Source organism: Cynara cardunculus, unplaced genomic scaffold, assembly GCF_001531365.2.
Source record: "Cynara cardunculus var. scolymus isolate 2C unplaced genomic scaffold, CcrdV1 Un_Scaffold_2374, whole genome shotgun sequence".
NCBI classification, from domain to species: domain Eukaryota; kingdom Viridiplantae; phylum Streptophyta; class Magnoliopsida; order Asterales; family Asteraceae; genus Cynara; species Cynara cardunculus.
Window position 1 is genome coordinate 7,120 of NW_020201068.1, and position 23,028 is coordinate 30,147.

The window sequence follows — 23,028 nt, forward strand, 5'->3', positions numbered from 1 at the left end:
GTTATGGTGTTATTTATTATCTGTTGTTGTGACACGTTTACCTGTTACATCTCGTGTTTCCGCTTTAACGCGGTGTGACACCTATACACAAGACAAAACAAAAAATCCGAGCCAACCTCCAAGTAATCCATCTGCTTCTCAAGAATACTCATCCCTGCCATTCCCAAAGCCTACATGCCTAACACCGAAGATTTTTCCACCTTTGCTCAACTAAATGAAGTGAAGGCAGACATGGTAGATTTAAGGTACATGACAATGTTAATAAGGAGAGACCTTCGGGAGATGGGCTGCAAGAAACAAATTGGGTCATCCAAAAGGAAACATGATGAAGATAATGACTTTGATGATGAAGAGAATTGTAATAATGAAGAGAGGGGTAAAAGGATAAGGTTGGAAGAGCCAACAACATTGGGAATGACATCTAACGCAGATGCAACAGTTGAGGAAAATGTTGAAGGGCAAGCTGATGATGAAGAAAGAATGGATGTAGATAATCATGAAGCAATAAATAATGATGCAGAGAAGATGGAAAGAGAAGAAACCGAAACCATTAGCATTCCAAGTTTAGATGGGGGGTTTAAAACCCAAAATGATGAGCTATAAGACAAGCATAAGGATATTTTTCAAAACTCGTGTCTTGCAATCATTCATTTTACCCCTCTAGATTCATTTTTTGAATTTATTTAACAAATTTTTTTTATTCCTTCAACAATTCAATCTCCAAAGCAAGAAGAACCAGCAGTACAGCCTTTGGATTCAGATGATTCTATAGGGGATGAATTGGAAATAAAGAAATCTGATGGTATGGTCTCTTTTGGGTATTTCAGCCACATATACCTAACAGACAATGAGGATAAAGTCCTGCTTGAACATGAAATTGATGGGAACTGGCATGGAGATGTGCAGATGATGACTCAGAGATGATAAAAAGGCTAAGGAGAAAAGGGTCAGAGCTGAATATAGAAAGTCCAATAGTTCAAGTAGCAAATTTCCACATCAGATCCTTTGCTGTTGTGGAATATTTGGATCTACAAGTAATTAGAGCGGACAATTGTGTATATCAGATATCCAGTGCCGATTTTTCGAGGTTAAAGCTACAAGATCAATTATTTCTGCTTAACTTTTTTCAAAAAACAAACATCTCCTGGGTTGAAGTGGAGTTGAGAAAGACCATGAGAATTTACATCAAAAATTTGGGGTTATATGATCTTCAAGTTGCATTAGATATAAACCTACCAAGGATTAATGCTCACAACCCTTTGGATGAAACCTTTGATAACATCCTTATGATGTATAAATTTGTACAATTGCAGCAGTCACGATACTACTTCCGAACTTCAACAATGAAATATGTACTCAAAGTTACAACATTTCCTCTGTTTACAACTGAAGGCCTAACGCATTTTACTCATACCATGGAGGAAGCCACTAATATACAAGAAGATATAAAAGAGAAGTTTTTGCACGAAATAAAGGAAAGGCTAAAACTTAGAAAATTGGTCAGAGATTGTCAAAGTCGGGTAATAATGGAGGAGAATCCCAAGAAAGCCTTGGAAAATGATGTCTCACTACCTTATGAGTATTTCATCTCTCCAACTTTGAGAAAGGTTGCTCCTTCATTAGTAGTGAAAGTGAAGGAAGAAGAAGAAATAAATCTGAATGAATGGTTTATTGAATTCAAATTCTGGAATTTATTAATGTCAGAAAGGAATTTCAAAGTAAAAACCTATGTGGATATCTTTACAAGAAAGTCAAATGTATTAAAGAGACAGTATGTAGCTTTCATGCACATAATACGGAAGTTCAGAAGAGATGTCTACTTAGAGTTGAATATTACAAAGCTGGTGGACATCAAACAGAGAACTTGGAACAACATAGTATACCAAGTCTTCATTGTTGAGAGAGAAGACAAGGATTTATGAGTTCTCTGAGGCTGATTTTATATTCATCAACCTTAAAGATCTGCTTCAACTCTATTACAAGCTAGCTCCATTTGAAGACAAGGCTGCGAAGTTCAGAAATGGATTGACTGTTGTTGTTCATGGCATTCTTAGAGCTACCTTAATGTAGGATTTTTGATGAATACTGCAGCCCCTTCATGTAGGATTTTTGATGAATACAGCAACCCCTTCATGAAGTAAACTTTTGAACTTGGGCACCCATTTTTGTATTACATTGGCATGTATCTTAGTCCCCTAAAAACATCAATATGCAATAAGACTGAGTATCAATAATACGAAAATATTACCAATCTGAGGTAATAAGAAAATATGATGAATGCAATACTAAAGATTCAAAAAGAAATAAGAATTTACATGTTCATCCATTAATATCATCTCGGTGGAATATCTTTCATCATGATTTTTAAAAAATGGTTGATTTCATAATCGAATTATTATGACCTTTACAGTGAAATCATCTTTTTGTATGTCAAGATCTTTAATCGGAGTAACATTCCACACATCCATTGTTCTGTAGATAGTAAAAAATATTAATCAATTAATCATAAGTAAGAACTTACATAGTGTATGGAACTTAATATACCTTACAGCAGATAAACAGCTACTGTTGACTATGACCATTTGAAGCTGAAAATTGTTGCCAATTTCAGTGTTGAAGAGTGCCAAAATTCAGCCACAATTTAAATGCACTGTTGATAAGAAGAAAACGGAATTTGAATCCAAAGTTAAAACTAATTCCCGATTTTTTTGGGATTACAATAGAAAATGCATAAAATTTTGATTTTTGAAATAAAAGTATGCTAATTGTGAAATAGATGAGGAAGAATCGAAATCTGAATTGAAACTTAAAACTAAATCCCTATTTTATTGGAATTACAATAGGGAATGGATAATTGTTTAGCCAGACATATAAGATTTGTGATGTGGAACTTAGTGACGTGGAACTTACATAGTGATGTGGAACTTACATAGTGATGTGGAACTCTTGTTTTCTACCGGACCTAAAAGTGTCATTCATTATATAGATAATTGTTTTCCAGACATATAAGATTTGTGATGTGGAACTCTCAAGAACATTAAAGATATCAGATTTCTGAGTTTGAAGGACACTCATAGTTCAAACTTGTACATTGATCATTATCAAAACTAAGAAAAAACCATAATTGACACTTTTAGGTCCGGTAGAAACTCTGAAAACCAAGAGTTTGTAGCAGTCTTGTAAGTTTGGAAAATAAGTTTGAAGAGTTGTTTTATAAGTCTGGAAAATAACTCCACATTAGAGATGGACAAATCAGCCCGGCCTGGCCCGTGACCGCCGGAGGACCTGGATCGGGACCGACAAAAGACCGGCCCGGCCCGGGACCGGTAAGGACCGGTTATGGGACCGAAAACCGGGACCGATTGAGGTTTTTGGTAGTTTCGTGGGACCGACTATGGACCGGTCCGGCCTGGCCCGAAAATTCAAATAATTTTATAAATAAATGTATTTTTAAATAGTTTTATAATGTATTTTTATAAGAAAACGTAATTTTAATTATATTAAAACGCATTTTTAAAGTGTATTTAAGTGACCCAATTGTAAATTTTATAATATATTAAAAATATATATCATTAAAAAAATCAAAAAAAAAATCTTATTTTTTACCAAAGGAGGTGATGAAAAGACCTTAAGCCCTTCACCTCCTTCTGATGATCATTCCATTCAAATCACTCTCCGGACCGCGATCGAGACCGGCGGCCAATAACCGGTTATGAAGTACCTTGACCGGTTCTATCATTTTTGACCGGGACCATTATGGCTGGTTATGAGAAAGGTTAGGACCGATTGGGACCGGCCCCGCCCGGCCCGGGACCGGTTTTTGGCCATCTCTACTCCACATTATAACTCTGGAAAACATATTACCAGAGCTGTGGGAGAAGTTTGTAGAGATCAGACTTCTAAGTCTGAAGAATAAAAATCCAAAAATGAGATATGTTTGGAAGAACATATTGCATAGTTCAAGCTTCTACATTAACACTTTTAGGTCCGGTAGAAACTCTGAAAACCAAGAGTTTATAGCAGTCTTGTAAGTTTGGAAAACAAGTCTAAAGAGTTGTTTTCTAAGTCTGGGAAATAACTCCACATTATAACTCCGGAAAACAGAATACCAGAGTTGTGGGAGAAGCGTTAAGAGATCAGACTTTTAAGTCTGAATAATAGAAATGAGATATTTTTGGAAAAACATACTGCATAGTTCAAGCTTCTACATTCATCATTACCATAACAAAGGAACAACCATAATTCATACTTATAATTCAACAAAATAACTCTGGAAAATAGTTCAGGTTAAATCTGAAAAAAATAAGTTCAGAGTTATTTTATACGTCTTAAAATAACTTTGAAGTTAAACTCTAGATACTTCAGAGCTCTGCATAGATATGGCAGAAGTCCTGCATGACTATGTAGAGGCTCTAAATGCACTATACAGAGGCTCTGCATGTACTCTGAGAATAAATCTTAAATTTCTTGAAATAACTCTGAGAATAAATCTAGAGGACAACAATTCAGAGTTGTCTTCTAAGGTTGGAAGTTCTATTCAAAATATAACTCTAGAGAACTACACTTTAGAGTTGTCTTCTAAGTCTTGAAAATGAGTATGAGAATACCTCTAAAGCCCAAGAGTTCAGAGTTGACTTCTAAGTCTGTAAAATGAGTCTGAGAATATCTTTGAAGCCTATGAGTTCAGAGTTGTCTTGTAAGCCTGGCAAATAACTACACATTGTAACTCTGGAAATTAGTCTGAAGTAAAAGTCTTCACACTTCAAAGCTCTGTATAGGCAAGCCAGAAGCTTTGCATGGACCATGCAGAGGCTGTGCATGGTGCTCTGCATGGTGTTCCGTCTGGAAAAGAGGACTTCAGAGTTCGGCTGAGCCAACTCTTAAAAATGACTCTTCAGACTTATACTCTGGAAATTAACTCCAAATGGTAAATTTGATTTGTTCTACTTTGGAGCTATCTTATAAGGCTGGAAATTAACTATTGCACATTATAACTCTGGAAAACAGAATACCATAATTGTGGGAAAAGATTGCAGAGATCAAACTTCTAAGTCTGAAGAATAGAAATCCATGAATGTAATATGTTTGGAAAAACATACTACATAGTTCAAGCTTCTACATTCATCATTACCATAACAAATGAACCATAATTCATACTTATAATTCAACAAAATAACTCAAAATAAATCTGGAAGACAAATAGTTTGGAGTTATCTTATATGTCTTGAAATAACTCTGAAGTAAAATGAGTCTGAGAATACCTCTGAAGCCCAAGAGTTCAGAGTTAGCTTTTAAGTCTGGAAAATAACTCCACATTATAACTCTGGAAAACATAATACCAGAGATGTGGGAAAAGTCTGTAGAGATCAGACTTCTAAATCTGAAGAATAGAAATCCAGAAATAAGATAAATTTGGAAAAGCATATTGCATAGTTCAAACTTCTACATTCATCATTACCATAACAAAGGAACAACCATAATTCATACTTATAATTCAACATAATTCTAAACTGAGACTACTTCAGACTTAGAAGTCTGAATACTCTGCTAAGAAACTAAATCCCGTTTAGTAAGGAAATCAGTTAAAACACGATAAAAAAAAGATACATGTTTAGAGGGACAGATGTCAACCAAATACGCCTCTGAACCTCCAATGTAAATTGTGTCTACACACATGTTTAGGAGGGAAATCAATATAACCGTCTCACCAGAAGATGACATGTGGCTTCCAAGTTACTTATTTATTAGATGTATATATATATATATATATATATATATATATATCCTTTCAACTTAAGAAATGATCTATAAAAATTCTTTTAAAGTAAAAATATTTCTCTACCAATTGTCCCCTATGAAATCAATCAGATGGAGGTAGAAGCAGTCGTTTGTTGTCGATGCTTCACCTGTCAAGTGATGATGATACTGTGTAAAAAATGATGTTGACCCCTTGGCTGCTTTGGGCAACATTCTGTTTCCTGATAAGATTACCATCTAATTATTCCCAATCAGTTTTCTTATTGCCACTTTTGAGACTGTTGCTAGTACATGAACATCAACTTTTAAGTGATTGATGGATTGGCAAATGCTGTTAATGGCTATGCAGTCAGGCTCTATCTCTTATGTAAGGAACGAAAAACAAGCATCAGTCGGTTAACCATCATTCTTTATAGTGAGTCTTACCTGTCTGGAGAAGAAGTTATCGAATAGCTCTCTTGGAAGATCAAACCTGTACAATATATTCTGCAAAAAGGGTATGTATGATCTGGGCCTGTACAATATATATCATACAAAAATGAAGTCATCAGCAATCAAAATTATCGGTTAAATTGCAGATAATTAAAGGATACAAGATGGTACCAATGGTATGAGCTTCTTTGTAGCTTGGATGGAAGAATCATCTTAATGCGGTAATAGGCAATAGTGTGAAACCAAGTAACTACCCTTTTTTCCTTTACAATTAATCATAAGATGTCCACAAAATCTGATTCTTTTATGCATCTACAACAATTGTTCCGAGTCATTAAGAATGGGAAACAAACAAGTGGTAACTAAGAAAAGGAAATATATGGTACACTTTGATGGCAACACTAGATGATATAAGAATCACTGGGAACTAAACCCCAACGGTGGAAGGATTGACATTTAAAGAGTGAATGAATGAACTTTTCACCATTGTGTAAACAATCACTTACCTATACTTCATCTTTTACCATTTCCTTTTCGTCATCATCATGTTCCTGTGTGCAAGCAAACAAGTGTACGTATTTTATATATTTACAACTTTGTCATCCATTGCTGCCAGCAACCTCAGCAGCACGTTGCCTCATCATTTCCATCACAGCAGCCCTCCGCCGGCTATCAGACTGTTGTTGCAGCCTTCTCAAATGTTCCTTCAGATCTCTGTATAGACAAAGTAAAGATCGGAATAGAAATGATACGGATAAAAACATTCAGAGTTGGGGTGGTCATGACAATTACAGTAATGCAAACAAATACATTAATGCAGAGAATTTTGACAAGTTGGAGGAATTTCCTTCTTTATGATTGCCTTTTTTCCTTTCTTACACTTGCTTCTTTTGAGGAACTTCTTTTGAAATCTTCTACTACATTTGTGCCAAATTAAGTGTCCACATTTCTATTTTAGTTCGTCTTAAATAGGCGTGCGGGCCTGCCCCTTTTTTTAGTAGGTGATTCACTACCGAAGCTAATCAGGCATTTTATTTTATGAAAAGGAAGGGAACTTCTCATCGTAGGAATGGATGGCAGTGGGAGGATAAGCTCTTTTGAGCTACAGTAGTAAGCATCCGATTTTAAAAGTAAGTCCATGCTTTCCAAATCTACCGTTAACTATGAGATGGAAAAATTCATTACTCTCTCTATTACCAAGTTAGAGTAAACTTGTCACCAAAGGGTCTTTGACCTAGCGGTATTAGAGGCCAGGGCCTCCTAGGAGGTCAAGGGTTCAAACCTCACCGAAGGTGAGGAGGGTGTGTGAGTTTATTTGTCCTATTTGCCATATATAAATATTATATACTTAAAAAAAAGAGTAAACCTGTCATTTAATAAATTAAAAGGTGCAATTATTACATATTTCTAAAACTGTGGACATATATATATTTTGGGACAAAAGGAAAGAGGCAGATGAACAAACCTGCAGCGCGGTACATGACATTGGGATTCTCTACATGCTCGGGCATGGAGTTGAAGAAGATACCACATTTTCTTGCAAAGAACACAACCTCCAGATGCACGTATTTTGCATTGTATCCCATGTCGGAAAAGTCCCTTCACCTTGCGACAGTTTGGGTATTGGCAAAGTGGAGAGCGACACTGAGATGCATGTACCAGGAGATCAAGCATTTTCCTAAGCTGCAATAAGAAGAAAATCAACCAAGTTATATTCCAAGCTGCCTACAGCTATAACATTCCAAGTTCTCCATTATGCTCCAGTTGCTGGTCTACTTACAAACAGACATATATTTAATATACCTGTACAACTCGTAGTTGCCGAGCTTCTTTATTTTGCGCATCACGTTCAGCAATCGAAGGGTGAGCTGTCAACTTATGAGGATGATCTATGCCTCCATCCTTGTGATAGCAGGAATTGCACACATCATAATCGGGGCAAACCTCACAGCGCCAACCTTGCCCTGTTTCTATATCAAGATGACATCTGTTGCATGTTGTCACAAATGCAGGAGCAGTAGGATTATGGAGATGGTACAAAACCATCATTGAGGAGTGTTTTGCACGACGAAGTGTATCATATTGATAATGATTTCCTTGGCAAAGGCTGAGAAAAGCCTGTCTAGTGTCAAAGAATTCACTCTCAAGAATCTCATCTTTATCTTTGGTATCTGGTAACACATCATTGATTTCGATCTGCATTGTTTATTAATGTTTTCACAACCTGAATTCATATTGTATATAAGTGTACTACTCAAGGAGCGAGGAACTTACAGGATAAAGTGAATGTTTCTCCCTATGATTGATAGGATGTCTCTCCCTATCCTCAAGCTTTTGTTCAATTTCATGGCATCTGCAAGTCATAAGCACAACCGAATATTACATGCAGTTAAAAAAAATTGAACAGGACAAAGAAACAAAAATGCAAGGTAGAACATTCCGTTCTTGTGTGTCTTCTCCTTACAAATGATCAGATATAACATTGATTCTATAAGGTATTACATTCAGTTCCCAGTTATATTCATCTAACATTTAATGCAGGGGAAAGATCAGATAGTAAAATTTGAAAATGTACTTGTAGCAAAAAATTGTAAAACTGATGCAATATATCCTTATAATTATCATTGGTGCTACATTACACAAATCTTGGAGAGTTGGAAACCAGAAATTCGGTAACAGGGCATGATATCATAGTGCTTACTTATCACAGAGCTGAAACTTTTTGCACTGATTGCAAACCCAGCGTTTTCCAGATACCATTAGAATACAACAATGAGTGCATGCATGCTGCAAGTGAACCATAATGAAATCTTCCTTCATTGAGGAAATTGTTTCACCAAGCTGCACCAAATAAAATCCCACAGACAAGGAGAAAAACTGTAAGAAAAAGAATTAGTGAAGGCATGCTAATAATTAAGACGGTAAAATACAAATATTATTCCCGGACTATACCCCAACAGACTGATTTGATCACTTCACTTTCAGTTTTGCATGCTGGTCCAGAAAACACATAACTAACAAATATAGTCCAATCTGACAGGTTCATTATATTTGCTCTCTTAAATTGAACATGTGCATTGCTCATGACATTAAAGTAAGGGTAAAATTGCAAAAACTAATAATAAATGAAATGAAAAGTACAAAAAAAGAAGGCAAAGAAAAGTAACTCCACCCCCCCTCCCCGACTTCCTGGCCCAGAAACCCCAAATTAACCTACGAATACTCCAATTTGACAGTTCATCATATTTGCTCTTATAAATCCAGCATGTGCACTGCACAGGACATCAATGTAGATGTAAAATTAATAAAAGTAATAATAAATGAAATGAAAAGAAAGATAATAAGGAACAACTTTAATCCCCCCCTCCAACTTCCTAGTTCGCCTCCCCAAATTGCTCCCAGTTCCCAACCCGCTTCCCTTCCCCCACTAACCCATATACCAGTACTCCCTCCTTTTCTGCTGCTATGAAAATTCTCTTTTGACTTCTCGACTTCAACAAAAAAATCATTTCCATCCTCATCAAATTTATGATGCCCAACTTGTTGCTGCATGGCTATGATATTCCATTTCCCTCTTCCTCCTTTCTCTCCTCACCTCCATCTACCTCTCACCCAAAACCCTCTTCTCCGATTATGATAAAATGTTTGCTCGTAGACTCTGGTGATGAATTATATGTAGTTAGAGTGTTTTGAAGATGAGCATGAAGATGGTGAAAGAAGATGAGGATGAGGATGATGCACGTGATGAAGGTGGAGAAATGACTAAAATCTAAATTTGTGGTTAAATTTGGGTTTTTTGGATTAAATATATAAATTTAAAAGTCACTGACAGAAATAAGTTTTTTGGGAGCCCAGATACAATTTTTGTAATTTATTCTAATCAACTATGAAGTGAAAAATAGGGTAAAAAGACCAACAACGTATCAAAAAAGTTGATAAGAAACTACCGAAACAAAAAAAAAGGTACCGGCAACTACTCCCTCCTTCCTAAATCACTATCCACACACCTATTTTGAGTTGTCTCAAGATAATGGCCCACTTACAAAAGGTAAATATGTCGAATCACCTTCCATATACATTTAGAGCTCTATACTTTATTGCTAACTGTGTGTTCTTTTTCTCCTGCTAGCAAATTAATAAATGAACTCGAACTTCATTAAAGAGGCTATGTGATACAAAATGGCTTGGCAAACCTTCCCCAAGCTTATACATGGTATTGGAGAGGTAAATTCATGTAGAGTAGTTGTAACTTGTAAGAATATGTGGAACCCCTATATCACTCTCCAAAAGAGCCCTTGAGGAGCAAGAGGAGGTTCCAACATATATACAAAAGAAATGGTCCAAGTCTAGCCGATGTGGGACTCCAACAGTAGTCATAATAGATTTTCTGTCATCCCATCAAATGAGCTCTTGGACTTCCATTTGTCCAAAAATGAAAGAAGCCAAATGATTTTGTTTTCCTTTTGAACCAATACATTACATAGTTCTAGTGAACTAGTTGTAAGGTGTTCAACAAAGGTTCAAACACAGTTACAGTTTATATGTTTGAACAATTCCATTTTCCAACACATATTCTTTGGAAGATAACCTTAATGTGACCTTTTAAGGTTCTCAGTAAAAAAAATATCAAAATATGTAGATAATGTTAACAAGGACTACTTATATAGAAGATCTTAAGCTTCAAATTTTGAGCAAAGAGCTCTTCATTTTCAAAGGACTATGTGGTTAATAGGTTTTCTTAAAATGCATACTTGTTATATGGAAAATGCTGTTGAAGACAAGAGAAACCATCATCAAAGGAAAAGCTCAGGCCTATAATTTACTGGTTCAACTAAGAAGCCAATTTTATGTCATCCTTTTTATAGAGTAGCAACACTAACATAAGAGATAGCAACAAAATCCACATTACAGGATTTAAATCACACTTTAAGACTTGAATACTGCCAAAAGTTGAGTGTGGAAATCTAATGTCAGTAAGAACATACAGCCTCAATTATCAACAAAAATATATCATGGAAAGGGAAAGCTGAAACTCTTCTAGCTAGAAAGGGATAGCTTGCTTTGTAATAATACTCGTAAAATCGACATAAGCTTCTAAAACTGGAAGCATTACCATCCACATAAGAAATGATTGACATTATGGTTAGGATGTAAGGCCAGCAGTTGAGAGGGGAGAGGATCAAGGTATCAAAGAAGAGAATTACCCTATGCATCAGTAGCAGATCTTTCGGCGCATTCCCAGAAAGATCGATTTGACCAGAAGCTTTCAGGGCTCTCTTGGTTATGTTCTTCTTTATTGACCCTTTCTTATTTTGCTTTCTTCCATCCTCTTCTTGACGAAGCTGATAGATTATATCCTCAGCAGCCCCAGGCCAATAGTCTCCATCAAAGTACGGTAATCGAGTCGCGGTTACCTTAGCTTTATATTCACCAGAAGATACAAAGAAATGATCGTATAGATTAGTGAGATCAACAACGATATTTTCCTTTGAAGCTTTTCTCAACATCGACAAATACCTGATTCACAACATAACTCATGTCACAAAAATGCATCGATAATAATGTACCTAATAAGACAACAGTGAAGTAATGCACAGCTTACACCCACTCACCATTCTCTTAGTTTATCAGATTTTGGTGTCTTCTGAATTTCAGGATGGCAATACAAGATATAATCTTCACCCTTCAATGGAGGGCAAGCCCATATATAGCAACTTGTGAAACCACGTAATTTGCAATATTCAAGGTAACCTATCTGGAGATAAAAAGAAAGAAAACTGGCTGACATACTCCACTTACCAAGAACAAAGCAACAAAAAGGAACTATTAAGCAAGATGTAACTCAAAGAGCATAGGCAGTTAAAACACTTGCCAGAATTTCATGATATACAAATGTACGGAGAGCCTCCCCTGTGACAGCCTTAATATCAGGCCTGAAGTACTTGACTGAATCCAGATAAGATAGATAAACACGGCGATGATTTGGCTGCTGACACTCTGCTCCAAATTCTTGAACGTACATGCCAAAAAGACATACTTCTACACCTTCAATTTTCTGAAACAGCAGAACTACCTAAAACAAGCAACAGTAGTTTAGCGATTGGCGTAGTAGAACAACAAAACAACACAAACGACATAAATCCACTCCATGAACTCTCATTAAGCATCAACGCTGGACACATTACTATTTTCATGTACCTTAGACTTGTATCCAAATTCCACAGGGTAATTTTCATCTTGAAAGATCTCAAGAAATCGCTGCTTGACTTCCAATTTCTTGTCCACAGACGAGACAACTCTGACAACAAGTGCTTCCGCTCCAGGAACCTGTAAACAAAGAAAATGTAAAACTAATTAGACTTTCTAAGTACAAAATGATAGTAACTGTAGCACTGAGCAATCCAAACATATACAAGGAATAATAGATAGCACTTATTAACCACAAGTGATTCTTGTTAAACTGAAAGTTGCAACAATTGAAACAGTGGGGGAAATTGAGGACTTATAACCGAAACCAAGACTCCCTTCCTCGTCCATATCAATGCAACCCTCAGCATAATTCATAACACAGACAAAAACACAGCAATCGACACAATAAATTTTTGATGAAAGATTAAACAATGAAGGCAAGAAATAGAGATTAATGAAGATATCTTGTATACGGTGAGGGAGAAGTACAACATGTGTGAAAGATGCGAAAGGGAAATTGACACTTCAAGATATTCTGTTCTTTTTATTGACTTGTCATCCATAAATTTATACCTATTTTATTATTGGTCATTGGCGATACCTACTCTGCCTTTAATACTGATATATGTCTGCGTCTGTGTGAGTGTGAGTGTGAGTGTGTTTGTATGTGTGTGTATATGAGACATATCTGTCTGTGTGTGTCTGCTCACATGCAGGATTGTGCCATTACATGTGTCAAATATTTAGTGATCATGTATTAGAAGGATTTCAAGCTAGTTGCAACATCTTACATTTCATCATAAGGTTGCTATCCTCATATACTATAAAAGAGAAACACAGTTGGCCATATAATCTAATATGCAAGATTTTCAACGATATAATCAATGATCCAGCAAGCAAAAGGCGTTGTGATCATATTTATATACAAGTCATCCAGATCAAATCAAACAGCAGAAGCATCATAATATCACCTCATTATAACTTTTTCCATGGAACCTTGCCCTCTCTAGTCTCTCCTGCTTCAATTTTGCAAACAACCTGTTCTCTATGTGATCGCTGAGTATCGTACGAGGTAAATCTTTTGCTCCAAGTACAGCACTCTGTGGTAGGGGCATCCGCTCTCCTCTTTCAATTTCTTCCACGTAACAATTTGGACAAGTGTACTCTGCTTGTCCGCCATCATTTCTTCGACCATTGAATAATGCACATATTTGATGTTGCCAGGCTTCACACTTGTCACATTGAACCCACTGCAGAAATCCACAAGGATTAAGTAATCATTGGAACATCATAGAAAAGTAAGAATAATATGTTTATATGATATATAATAACATACCCATTCTTCAGTCTCCTCATCATTTTTCTTTTTCTCCATTCTAGCTTTCAAAATATTAGTTCCATCAACATTGATAGTGTCTCCACGGGCTTCATTGTAGCAGGGAATACAAAAGTAGTGTCGAGTATCACCAGCCCCAACAGTGTAGAACATTGCATTTCTCTTGATGCGAGCACCACAAGGTGTGCAATATATCGGTGGTGGTTCAAAAGTAAGCTTCTCAACCGCACATAGCTGACAAGAATTCTCACTCATCGAGTGTTCAAGAGCTTGATTCTTTTCTGCTTTTGCTTTGCTCTGCACAACAAACAAATAAAGGATATAAGATGAGAAGAAGTAAGATAACTCAAAACACATAAGATATGTTGTCACATCAATTAAAGGCACACACTACCCACACACTAATGCACATAAAAGTTACTGATGATTCTACATTTCAAAGAAACAATAATAACTTTAAGGGTATATATACTACCAGTGGTAAGAAAGATACAGAATAGTCCATTAGAGTAAAAAAAACTGCAAAATATTGTGTTATTGCATAATCGAAGGGATATAACAAGACTTCCATCAGTTTCCTAAACGCATTAAAAAGTTATAATAAGGGAAGCCATTTATAAGTCACTATGCTTTGTTTTACTAGGTCGCTGGCCAATTGGGCAAACTGTTGCACGATTTTCATCTTAGCCAATATCGTGATGCAAATTTTTTAATGCCTTAGCTAGCAGGATGCTGTTCCATGTAACACAAAGTGACAGTAGATTAAGTGACAATGACACTGTAGCAATGACTTCATAAAAGGATCCTAGATGGAAGTGCAGACATCTCACCTGGCCAACCCATTGCCTGAGACCAGTGATATGCTCCCGCACCTGCTCTGGTGTAAACAACTCTATCATTGATACTCCCTTTATTTTTGCCTTCCCAGACTTGGTCCCAGCAGAAACTTCAGCCGGAACTGCTGACTTTTCCTGTTTTGGCTGGCCAACCTCTTTCTCAGTCTTAACAAACTCCTGCTTAGGGAAACCAGTGGCTTTATTAGACACAACTGGAACACCTTTGGACTTTTGGGTGCAGGAATCTTCCACATAATTCTTCCTCTTTTCATCGGTCATGGGACTTCCATGCACAGAACTTGCAGGAATTTCCATTTTTATTCCAGTAACCTCAGATTTCATTGGAGTATTGGTGTCACCAATTTGATATTCTTCATTGCATACATCCTGAAGTTCTGATGCACTAGTGACAGGAACTGGTATGATAGGATTTTCACTTTTGGAGGCTAGTGATTGTGATGACTGCTCTATTTTCATCCGTTTCAAATTTGGATGTAGATCTTCTGAAGTTTCAGTAGCAGTTGGACTCATCTTCAAGTTATATCTACCAGTACCACCACTAGGGTATTCACAGGATCCATTGCCTGAGCGTGGAAAACCAGAATTGGAATCTGCATGCTGGCCCCCTTTCAGTTGCACAAAACGCTTTACTGGAATGCAAACAGGACAACTTGGATCCCTGCAGTGCTTATGATGGAGAAGTAAAAGCTTTGTCCTACGGCAACGAGCATATTGACATTGAACTACATCATTACATGATGTCATATGGTTCAACAACTTTTGAGCAGTGATGCAATTGATTTCTGGACATTTTCCTGGTGGGTGAACACATTTACGAGCATGCCGCAAGAACAAAAGCCACCTTTGTTGATTTATGAACTGCAATTCACGGTTTAAATTAACAGATTTACATGTAGCACTGGAGTTTGCTGGGTCTACTGATCTACTGACAGAAGTTCGATGAGTAATAGATCCTTCTGAAGAAAGATTATTCCTCTGAGCTTGATCTTGCTCTGCTATTCTTTGACAAAATTCTTCTTCGATATTCTGCTCTGACCTGTTGCCCAGTACATGTGGCACTTCTTGAGCTCTTGAATGCCATTGGCCCTGCAATCCAGCCCCTGGTTGAACGCCTAGAGGGCAAGTAAGATCACTTTGGGTGTCAACAACAAATTCGTGTTGTTGTAGCAATTGGTGCATCTGCTGTGAAGTATCTGTCATTGGTAAGGACAACCCCTGAGATCCAGGTGCAAGACTATGCAATTGACTAGCTACTTTGTGGTCTTCCTCAGAGTTATGTTGAAAGTGATTGATTGTCTGGGAAGACTGAAAATGCTCAGAGACCTGTGGCTGTAGATCTTCATTGTGACCCTCCATTCCAGGCTCAGATTTTATTTGACTGCCAGGACCATGTGTCAGCTGAGACCGACCATATGACAAATGCTGACTTTGATGCTTCTGTTGACTTTGATTTTGAAGAAGTTGTTGCTGAAAATGAACAGGCAATGGTGATTGCATAGCACTCTCACGTAGTGAATGCTGAGTTCGGATTTCTGATTCATCAATTGAAGGTTTCATGTTTGATGCATGCTGAGCATTGAGCAAATTCGACTGATTCACCATCAAAGGAGAGCTTGTCTTATGTAATGTGTGCAAGCTTACTGGGTTCATGTTCTGATTATTCATCATTGATGAAGTTGAGGTTGTTGGAGCGTAAAAAGTTTCAGATCGAGAAGAATCAACGGTGCTATTCTCATAACCATCAACTGCAAAGTATAAGTATCCCATGAACATTAAAAACAAATACTTCCAAGCATCCAAGATGCAGTCCACATTGCCATTGTGAATAAAATATGGAGACAGACAAATAGATATAAACAAATATATTAACATATATTCATATGTATATATACATGTGGGTGTGCATGGAATGAGTACCCTGTGACATATGTTGCTGATGTTGATCAAAATGTTGGGGTTGTGTTTTGGGAGAGTTCCCATAATGAGAAGCCGTCACATAGCTTTTTGAGGTTCCTGAACCATTCATCTGTGAAGTATTTCCAATCATTCCAAAACCACTGTTTATTGACCCATTTGGAAACCCATAAGGTTTCTGATGTAAACTAGACCTTACTCCCCCACCCATATGGCTCCCCAGGCTTTGTAATATGCGACTGTTCTGGCCACCAACTTGCTGCTTCTGTTGCAGAGGCTGAGATACTGTTGTAGAGTCGATGGTCGATAGCCCAATAACATTGTTAGACGAATCCATGTTCATGTAAGACTGATTACCAGTGCTATTACTATTATTGAATCCAGGAGTAGGTATCATCTGGCTGGCCATTCTTTGTGCACCCATTGATGAAATCAAACTGTTTCCAACTGAGCTAACCGAAAAATTTGATGGCGACTGTTGATAACCGCTAGTCAAACCTCCTGCAAAAGAAGATCCAATTGTAACCCAAGTAGAAGAAAATTCAATAATTACAAAGAAAAAACTTGCAATAGAATAGGAGGTACAAATTACCATCAGATGGACCCAAGGAACCATTGTGCATCCCACTTGAAATTCGAGTCGTGTTCGGTAAAAAGTTTCCTGTGTTGACAGCTGATGACACCATACCACTACCACCACCTGCCACAACAAAGGAGTTATCCATAGATGATGGAACCATTAAACTTGAATTCCCACTTTGAGGCATGCCAGGATTTGGAATCATTGTTCCCATGGCAACGGAAGTATTGCCTTGTTGCTGATATTGTTGATTTTGATTATTCAAGGGGAGTCGTTTGATCAGAACATGTAAACGATTTTCCAATGTCTCTAAATTCATATATTCCTCCTAAGACAAAAAATGATTGATAGTTATATATAAAAGAGGATAAGGTTTATAGACAAGACAGAACCAACAAAATCTACATGATGTTAACATTGTTATTCAACGAAACCTTACCCGACAGGTAGTTGGGACATGGGCGAACATATCCACTCCAAACCCTAAACCAGCCAATCTTGCCAGACAAGACCCGGGGGAGCATCACAACCTTTAAAAAATTTAGTTACAAGACCGATATCTGGTTTGACAGATAAGTCCAACCATATATTACTTCTATTTTTGCACTTGGAAATAACTAACGGGATACCAAACCCAAGTTTAACACACAACACGTTGTAAAATACATCGATGAGGTCCTAATTTGGAGTTGAACATGCAATTAATCAAGAAAGCAAAAGAACACCTGAAGACGTTAAAATAGCCCTTATTAAGATTTGACAACTAACCAAAGGGCCTTTGGCCTAGCAGTATCGTAGCCTTTTTGGCCTCCTAGGAGGTCAGGGGTTCAAACCTCACCAAAGGTAAGGAGGGTGTGTGAGTTTATTTGTTGCATTTGCCATATATAAATATTATATACTTCAAAAAAGATTTGACAACTGAATTCTTCATTCCACTCATACTCCTTCCCTCCCTTTCAGACCATTAACGTGCTTTGGCTCATTATGAGAAAAAAAGATATTTAAGTTCTTGTCATATTCAAGAATGGATGTTGCTGTCTTAGTCCAAGTTACAGTTTGCAGAACAGCAAGATCTTAATGGTTTCAAAGCCATCTCTAGGAAGGATGCAAACTCTCCTGAGAAATTATTTTACTTCTTTCAAGGTAAGCTTCCGGCTTGATATTTGTCAGAACACTAGCTTTAATTTATCATTGCAAAGTATAATTTTATTTTTTAGTCTCATATATTTCTTGTTATTAACGCCACTTATCCTAAAGAGTGGATATTCTGTTACAATTCTATGTGTAGAAAAAAGAAGGGCCAAATGTTGGGGCAGAAATATGCCTAGATAGATTATACGGGAAGGATGAATCAAAGAAGAAAAATCAAAACCTTGGTGGTCGCAGTTTTGAACAGGCCTTCTTCTAGGCGTCTAACAATGTCCATCACCTTCTTTGGAGCTATCTCCTGAGTTTGTTGCCGCTGCATTAAGAAGTCATAGCTGGAGAAGGAAATTTAAAAAACATTATCAGAGTTTAAACGTCAAAACGTATGTAGAATGCAATGATATGTAGAAAAGACCAAAAGGTAAAATAAATACATAACCAGATCTATGAGCAGGCAGGATGGATAAGAAAGTCGGTATAAGAGAGTAGTCAAATGACATGATACTGAGATGAAGTAAGGAGTCTAGTGCCCTTACAGGAGTTGAACCAGGATTACGCATATTCGGTCTAAAACTAGGTGCCTAGTGCAGCGCTAAAAGCATGCAGAAACAATTCCTAATTAAAAGTATAATAAGTCAGAAAATAAGGAAGGGGGATACCAAAGAAAGAGGGGAATAATTACACTAGTTGTTCATCCTTGCAAGGACCAGCACAGCACAATGAACATAACGACATGAAGCCTAATGCATCTTAATTAAGATAATTTACAATGATGGAAACATATTGCTGGAGGTAAATTAGGAAACCTGGTTCCACCAAACAGATTGAGGATATTAGGACATTTATAGGGGAAATCCATGGGGACCATCAAAACTACCACATGTTCTTCTCAGTAAACATTGATGGGAGTTAACCATGCTCTCTTCCCAAAGGTAAAAAATATGGTCTGTTCAGTGGTTGCCATGAATTGCTCTGTTCATAATGCCACAAAAGGGCTACCTTTCTACGTACAGCTGGGGATGCCCAAGACTCCTATTTTTAGAGCTAAATCAAATTGCTTCTTACCTTCTTAATCTATTTATTCTGTCAACATCACTTGTAATCACATATTGGGTGTCCAGCCCCTAGTATGGAGGGTGGTATGCTGGGTGTTCACTGTGATCATTAATTACAATTTTATAACCTAACAATTTTAGAGTAGCATCTTACATTATTTTCTTTCATTTTCCAGCATCATGCAACATGCACATTTACATTGTTGTATTAGATATACTATTAATGCTATTTTTCTCGTACCTTGTATTTCATATAATATTTCATTCAAGATCCAAAAGGCCTTACTTTTAACCTTTTTCCTCACATGTCCCTACTGAAGTTGTTGGGTATTGTCCTCGTCACCAGCTTGCACACACTATTTTTCTATTAATTATTTAGTATGGCTCATGCTCTCAGTTTCTTTGCAAAAACCTCAACTTTTAAAATGAACATTTGACAAATTTTCTGTTTTTCATGTCTCCCTAAAACTTATTCCATCTCTATCCTTTGGGACAGAGGAAAGGTCAGCATACATCGTAATCCAGAGGCGGGTCCATAAATTTTTTGCAGCGGTGGCACAAAAATAATTACGTAATATAAAATAAAAAGAAAATTATAGTTAAAAAATATGGTAGTAAACACTAAGAAGTTAAACAAACTAGGTTGGATTGGCTAATTCATCGATGGGGTGATAAAAAAGACATTGCAAACTCAGGCTCATGAAGACTTGAACCCATGAACATCTCTTCCTACAAGAGCACTCTTGTCATTGCTGCGCCTCTGTTTTTCGATCTAACCAAAACAGTACCACAATGTACATCAAGTACGTTGATCTTTATTTTGTTGGGTACAGGACAGATAGATCTATCATTCTAAAGCTTAACTGGAAAGACCTAGAGAAGGCAAAATTTAGCCATGATCTGGACAAAGTACAGTGTAATGTTTAGGAGAAATGCGTCTCTCTTTGCTACTTAGAACAGAACTTCTGAAACTCCAATCATTATCAAAAATCAATCTGCTTCCTTTTTTTCTCACTTCTTCAGTCCTCAAAATTGCACCACCTATTTCACTCCAACTTCGAGGACACTTTTTTGGCCTCTCTCTCTCCCACCCTCCCCTCTCTTTGACACATACAAGCACATCAGATTGTTCTCTCTTATTGTGTACAACATTGATGAGAAACTATATCAAGCTGTCCTAGTTACATCAAATCCTCGAGAATGAACGAGATAACTCTGTAAGTTTGCTCAGTAACCCTTAAAGTGTGAGTATCATGCGAGGATGAGTGAAGATGTTATGTTACTTGTGCAGGTACTACATCAAATACAATCATGAATTTTTTTAATACACAGTTTAAACCCTTATTGTTCATATTCCATCCCCCCCCCCAAATTGAAAGTAGAATTCCTACACCACCCCACAAGACTTATATGTTCATGGATGCATGCACATTACACAAGCGCACAAGTGCACACATAAAACAATCTGAATCCCCCTTCATAATAGTTGTTTGTATATAGCTATGTAAAGGAGAACTTACATTCTCTCTTGTATAAAACGCCGAGCCTTCACAAAACCAGGCTCCATATTGAGTGTATTACGCTGACCTCCAGAGCTTTGCATTACATTCTGCTGCTGCGGTATGGCAGACAATGATGTCCCGGCTTGATTGGGTACCTGCCCAGAGATTTGTCCTGACATATGTGTCGGTAAATTCATCTTTATCCTTTTAACTACAAGATAAGATACATTTTATAAGACAATGTCAACGATATATGACATTCAATCAACACCAAATCTAGGGTTGTGATGCCTATCCTTCAGTCAAGTTGCACTCATTTCAGCTTCAATTTTCCTGAGTAAAACCAGAATGCAAAAAGCAATAGAATAACTTTAGTGAAGCCTGTATATGACTGCGCAACAAGAATAGAGTGCTTTCCATTAATATACACAAATTAATAGGGAAATTTGAGAAAGGTAATAAGAGTACATCAATCCAAACGATGAACACTTTTTGGCAAGAAAAAGAAAACCCAAAAGACAAGCATTACTCATAAGTTCAGATGGCTCGTCATTCTCACTCTCATTCTCATTATCAACTTTAGGCTCACTTTAACACCCATTGTCCATCTGTTTGACGTTCTACTTACCAGAAGTCCCTATTTTATTTTGCACCCACCAAAAAGGTTTTTACTTCATTGGAACAAAGGTGAAACCTCAACAACTTAAAGCATTCTATCATAAACAAGGGAAGGTTGTCAAATCCCTCAGCTCCCCAGATCTGGTGGATTACAAGAGCCACATGCACTACATACAAATTAGGTAAAATAAAACGGCCGCCTCACTCAACATGTTCAACGACAGAGTCGGGTCCTAAAACCATTTGCAGATATTCAGTGTCACTTGTATGAGTTATATTTGTCTGATATCCTACCATGTCAGATGTTTAGCACCTCAGCTACCTTAAATGATACCTGTTCTCTCCCTTGATAAGTATCCTGTCCTGAATACATCCAGAATACTAAATGGAGCACGATTCTTTTTATCTTTCTAACACTTGATTTTTTTTCATGATTAGTTTTTCCAGAGAAGTGAATAAATTTGTATCATCTTAACTGAGAAGAAGTTCATTTTGACTCTAAATATTCAAACTAATGAACTTATAAGGAACAGGCAGAGTATCACACCAATGCAGTTTACCAGATTGTTTGCATTTCCTAACCAAGTGGTTTTCCACATGGTAATTGTATACATCCCCTCTCATGTTGAGACTTAATGAAATGCATATTCTTATATCTTATATGTTCAAAGCTATCACTTGTTAGTTATAAAGGTTATTACAGAGGATGGCATTAGGAGCATTGGTGTCATATACAGTGTGGAAAATTGTACGAGCCAGAGCAGTGTGTTATTTTAATATTTTTCAAAATCATTCAAACCGTAACATATATGTGAATCAAGTAAAGGCTAGGACATAGAAGTGCAAGATGCCAGCTGGTAGAATGTGAAATGGGATAAACCAAATGTACCTCAGGAGAGAAAATTGAAGGCATTGGGATACACGGAGGAAGATGTTTATTTATGTTACAAAGCAGCAAGGGTTGTGCACACCTGAAGAAAAACAGATGGAACAGAAACTATGTACTTAGCATCGGAACCAGATATACAAGAAACAACTTTGTGAAAAAAGGGTAGGTATAAATGCCTTGTCAACTTTGGGCTAAAAGTCGCTTGAAAGATTAGGTCAAGAGTCAAACCAAAGAATGGATAATGTTGTTGATTGATTTAGAGCAGATGTACAATAGGTCCTAAAACGCCTAATTAGTTAAGTGTTGACAGATAACATGTTCAATCCTCCTTCAAAATCATGTGAAAAATTCAATTGTTTTTGTACCATTGATCTAACTCTTTAGTAATCAATTTATGCCCATGACATGGCAAGCTCAAAACTAACACTTCGAACTTTTTCTAGTGACCTTCATGCATTTGAAATTAATTTCTCTCGGCGAGGCAAGGCGTAAGCCTAGAGGCGGTCCGAGGCGTAAACTCGAGGTGGAAAATAAATAAAATTCAAAATAATGTGTACACCAAATTATTATCACCAAACATACACACTATATATTTCTTGTGTTGTGCCACTGCTACTGGAATATATATATATATATATATATATATATATATGTATATATGTATGTATGTATATATATATATGTATATATATGTATGTATATATATATATGTATGTATGTATATATATATATATATGTATGTATGTATGTATG

At 36.8% G+C, this 23,028-nt stretch overlaps 1 protein-coding gene across 4 annotated transcripts; it reads right to left on the reverse strand.

Moving 5' to 3' along the window:
- Window positions 1-1,735: 1,735 nt before the first annotated feature.
- Window positions 1,736-22,771, reverse strand: LOC112503016 (histone acetyltransferase HAC1-like). 4 transcript variants are annotated; one of them, XM_025107068.1, is made up of 20 exons: window positions 20,787-22,771; window positions 18,438-18,546; window positions 17,078-17,393; window positions 16,489-16,986; window positions 14,545-16,316; window positions 13,715-14,011; window positions 13,350-13,628; window positions 12,388-12,516; window positions 12,062-12,262; window positions 11,802-11,944; window positions 11,394-11,706; window positions 8,891-9,030; window positions 8,464-8,542; window positions 7,993-8,385; window positions 7,655-7,872; window positions 6,184-6,903; window positions 4,608-5,380; window positions 2,545-2,650; window positions 2,316-2,472; window positions 1,736-2,195 (listed from the first exon to the last, which is right to left on the reverse strand). In XM_025107068.1, the coding sequence occupies exons 1-16, from the start codon at window positions 20,963-20,965 to the stop codon at window positions 6,789-6,791; spliced, it is 5,181 nt and encodes a 1,726-aa protein (XP_024962836.1). In that variant the 5' UTR covers window positions 20,966-22,771; the 3' UTR covers window positions 1,736-2,195; window positions 2,316-2,472; window positions 2,545-2,650; window positions 4,608-5,380; window positions 6,184-6,788. The 4 variants fall into 4 exon arrangements, with proteins under 4 accessions (XP_024962836.1, XP_024962837.1, XP_024962839.1 ...); XM_025107069.1 differs by lacking the exon at window positions 2,316-2,472 and adding an exon at window positions 17,505-17,595 and having other exon boundaries at window positions 17,078-17,185; XM_025107071.1 differs by lacking the exon at window positions 2,316-2,472 and having other exon boundaries at window positions 17,078-17,185; window positions 20,787-20,829.
- Window positions 22,772-23,028: the final 257 nt, after the last annotated feature.

What these genes read in the sequence shown, in the direction of transcription:
- LOC112503016 (XM_025107068.1), bottom strand. Translation starts at nt 20,965, where the DNA reads ATGAATTTACCGACACATATGTCAGGACAAATCTCTGGGCAGGTACCC. An exon ending in AATTTGGATACAAGTCTAAG is followed by an intron (nt 12,263 to 12,387) that starts GTACATGAAAAT and finishes TGCTTGTTTTAG; the next exon opens with GTAGTTCTGCTGTTTCAGAA. An exon ending in TTGTATATCATGAAATTCTG is followed by an intron (nt 11,945 to 12,061) that starts GCAAGTGTTTTA and finishes TTTTATCTCCAG; the next exon opens with ATAGGTTACCTTGAATATTG.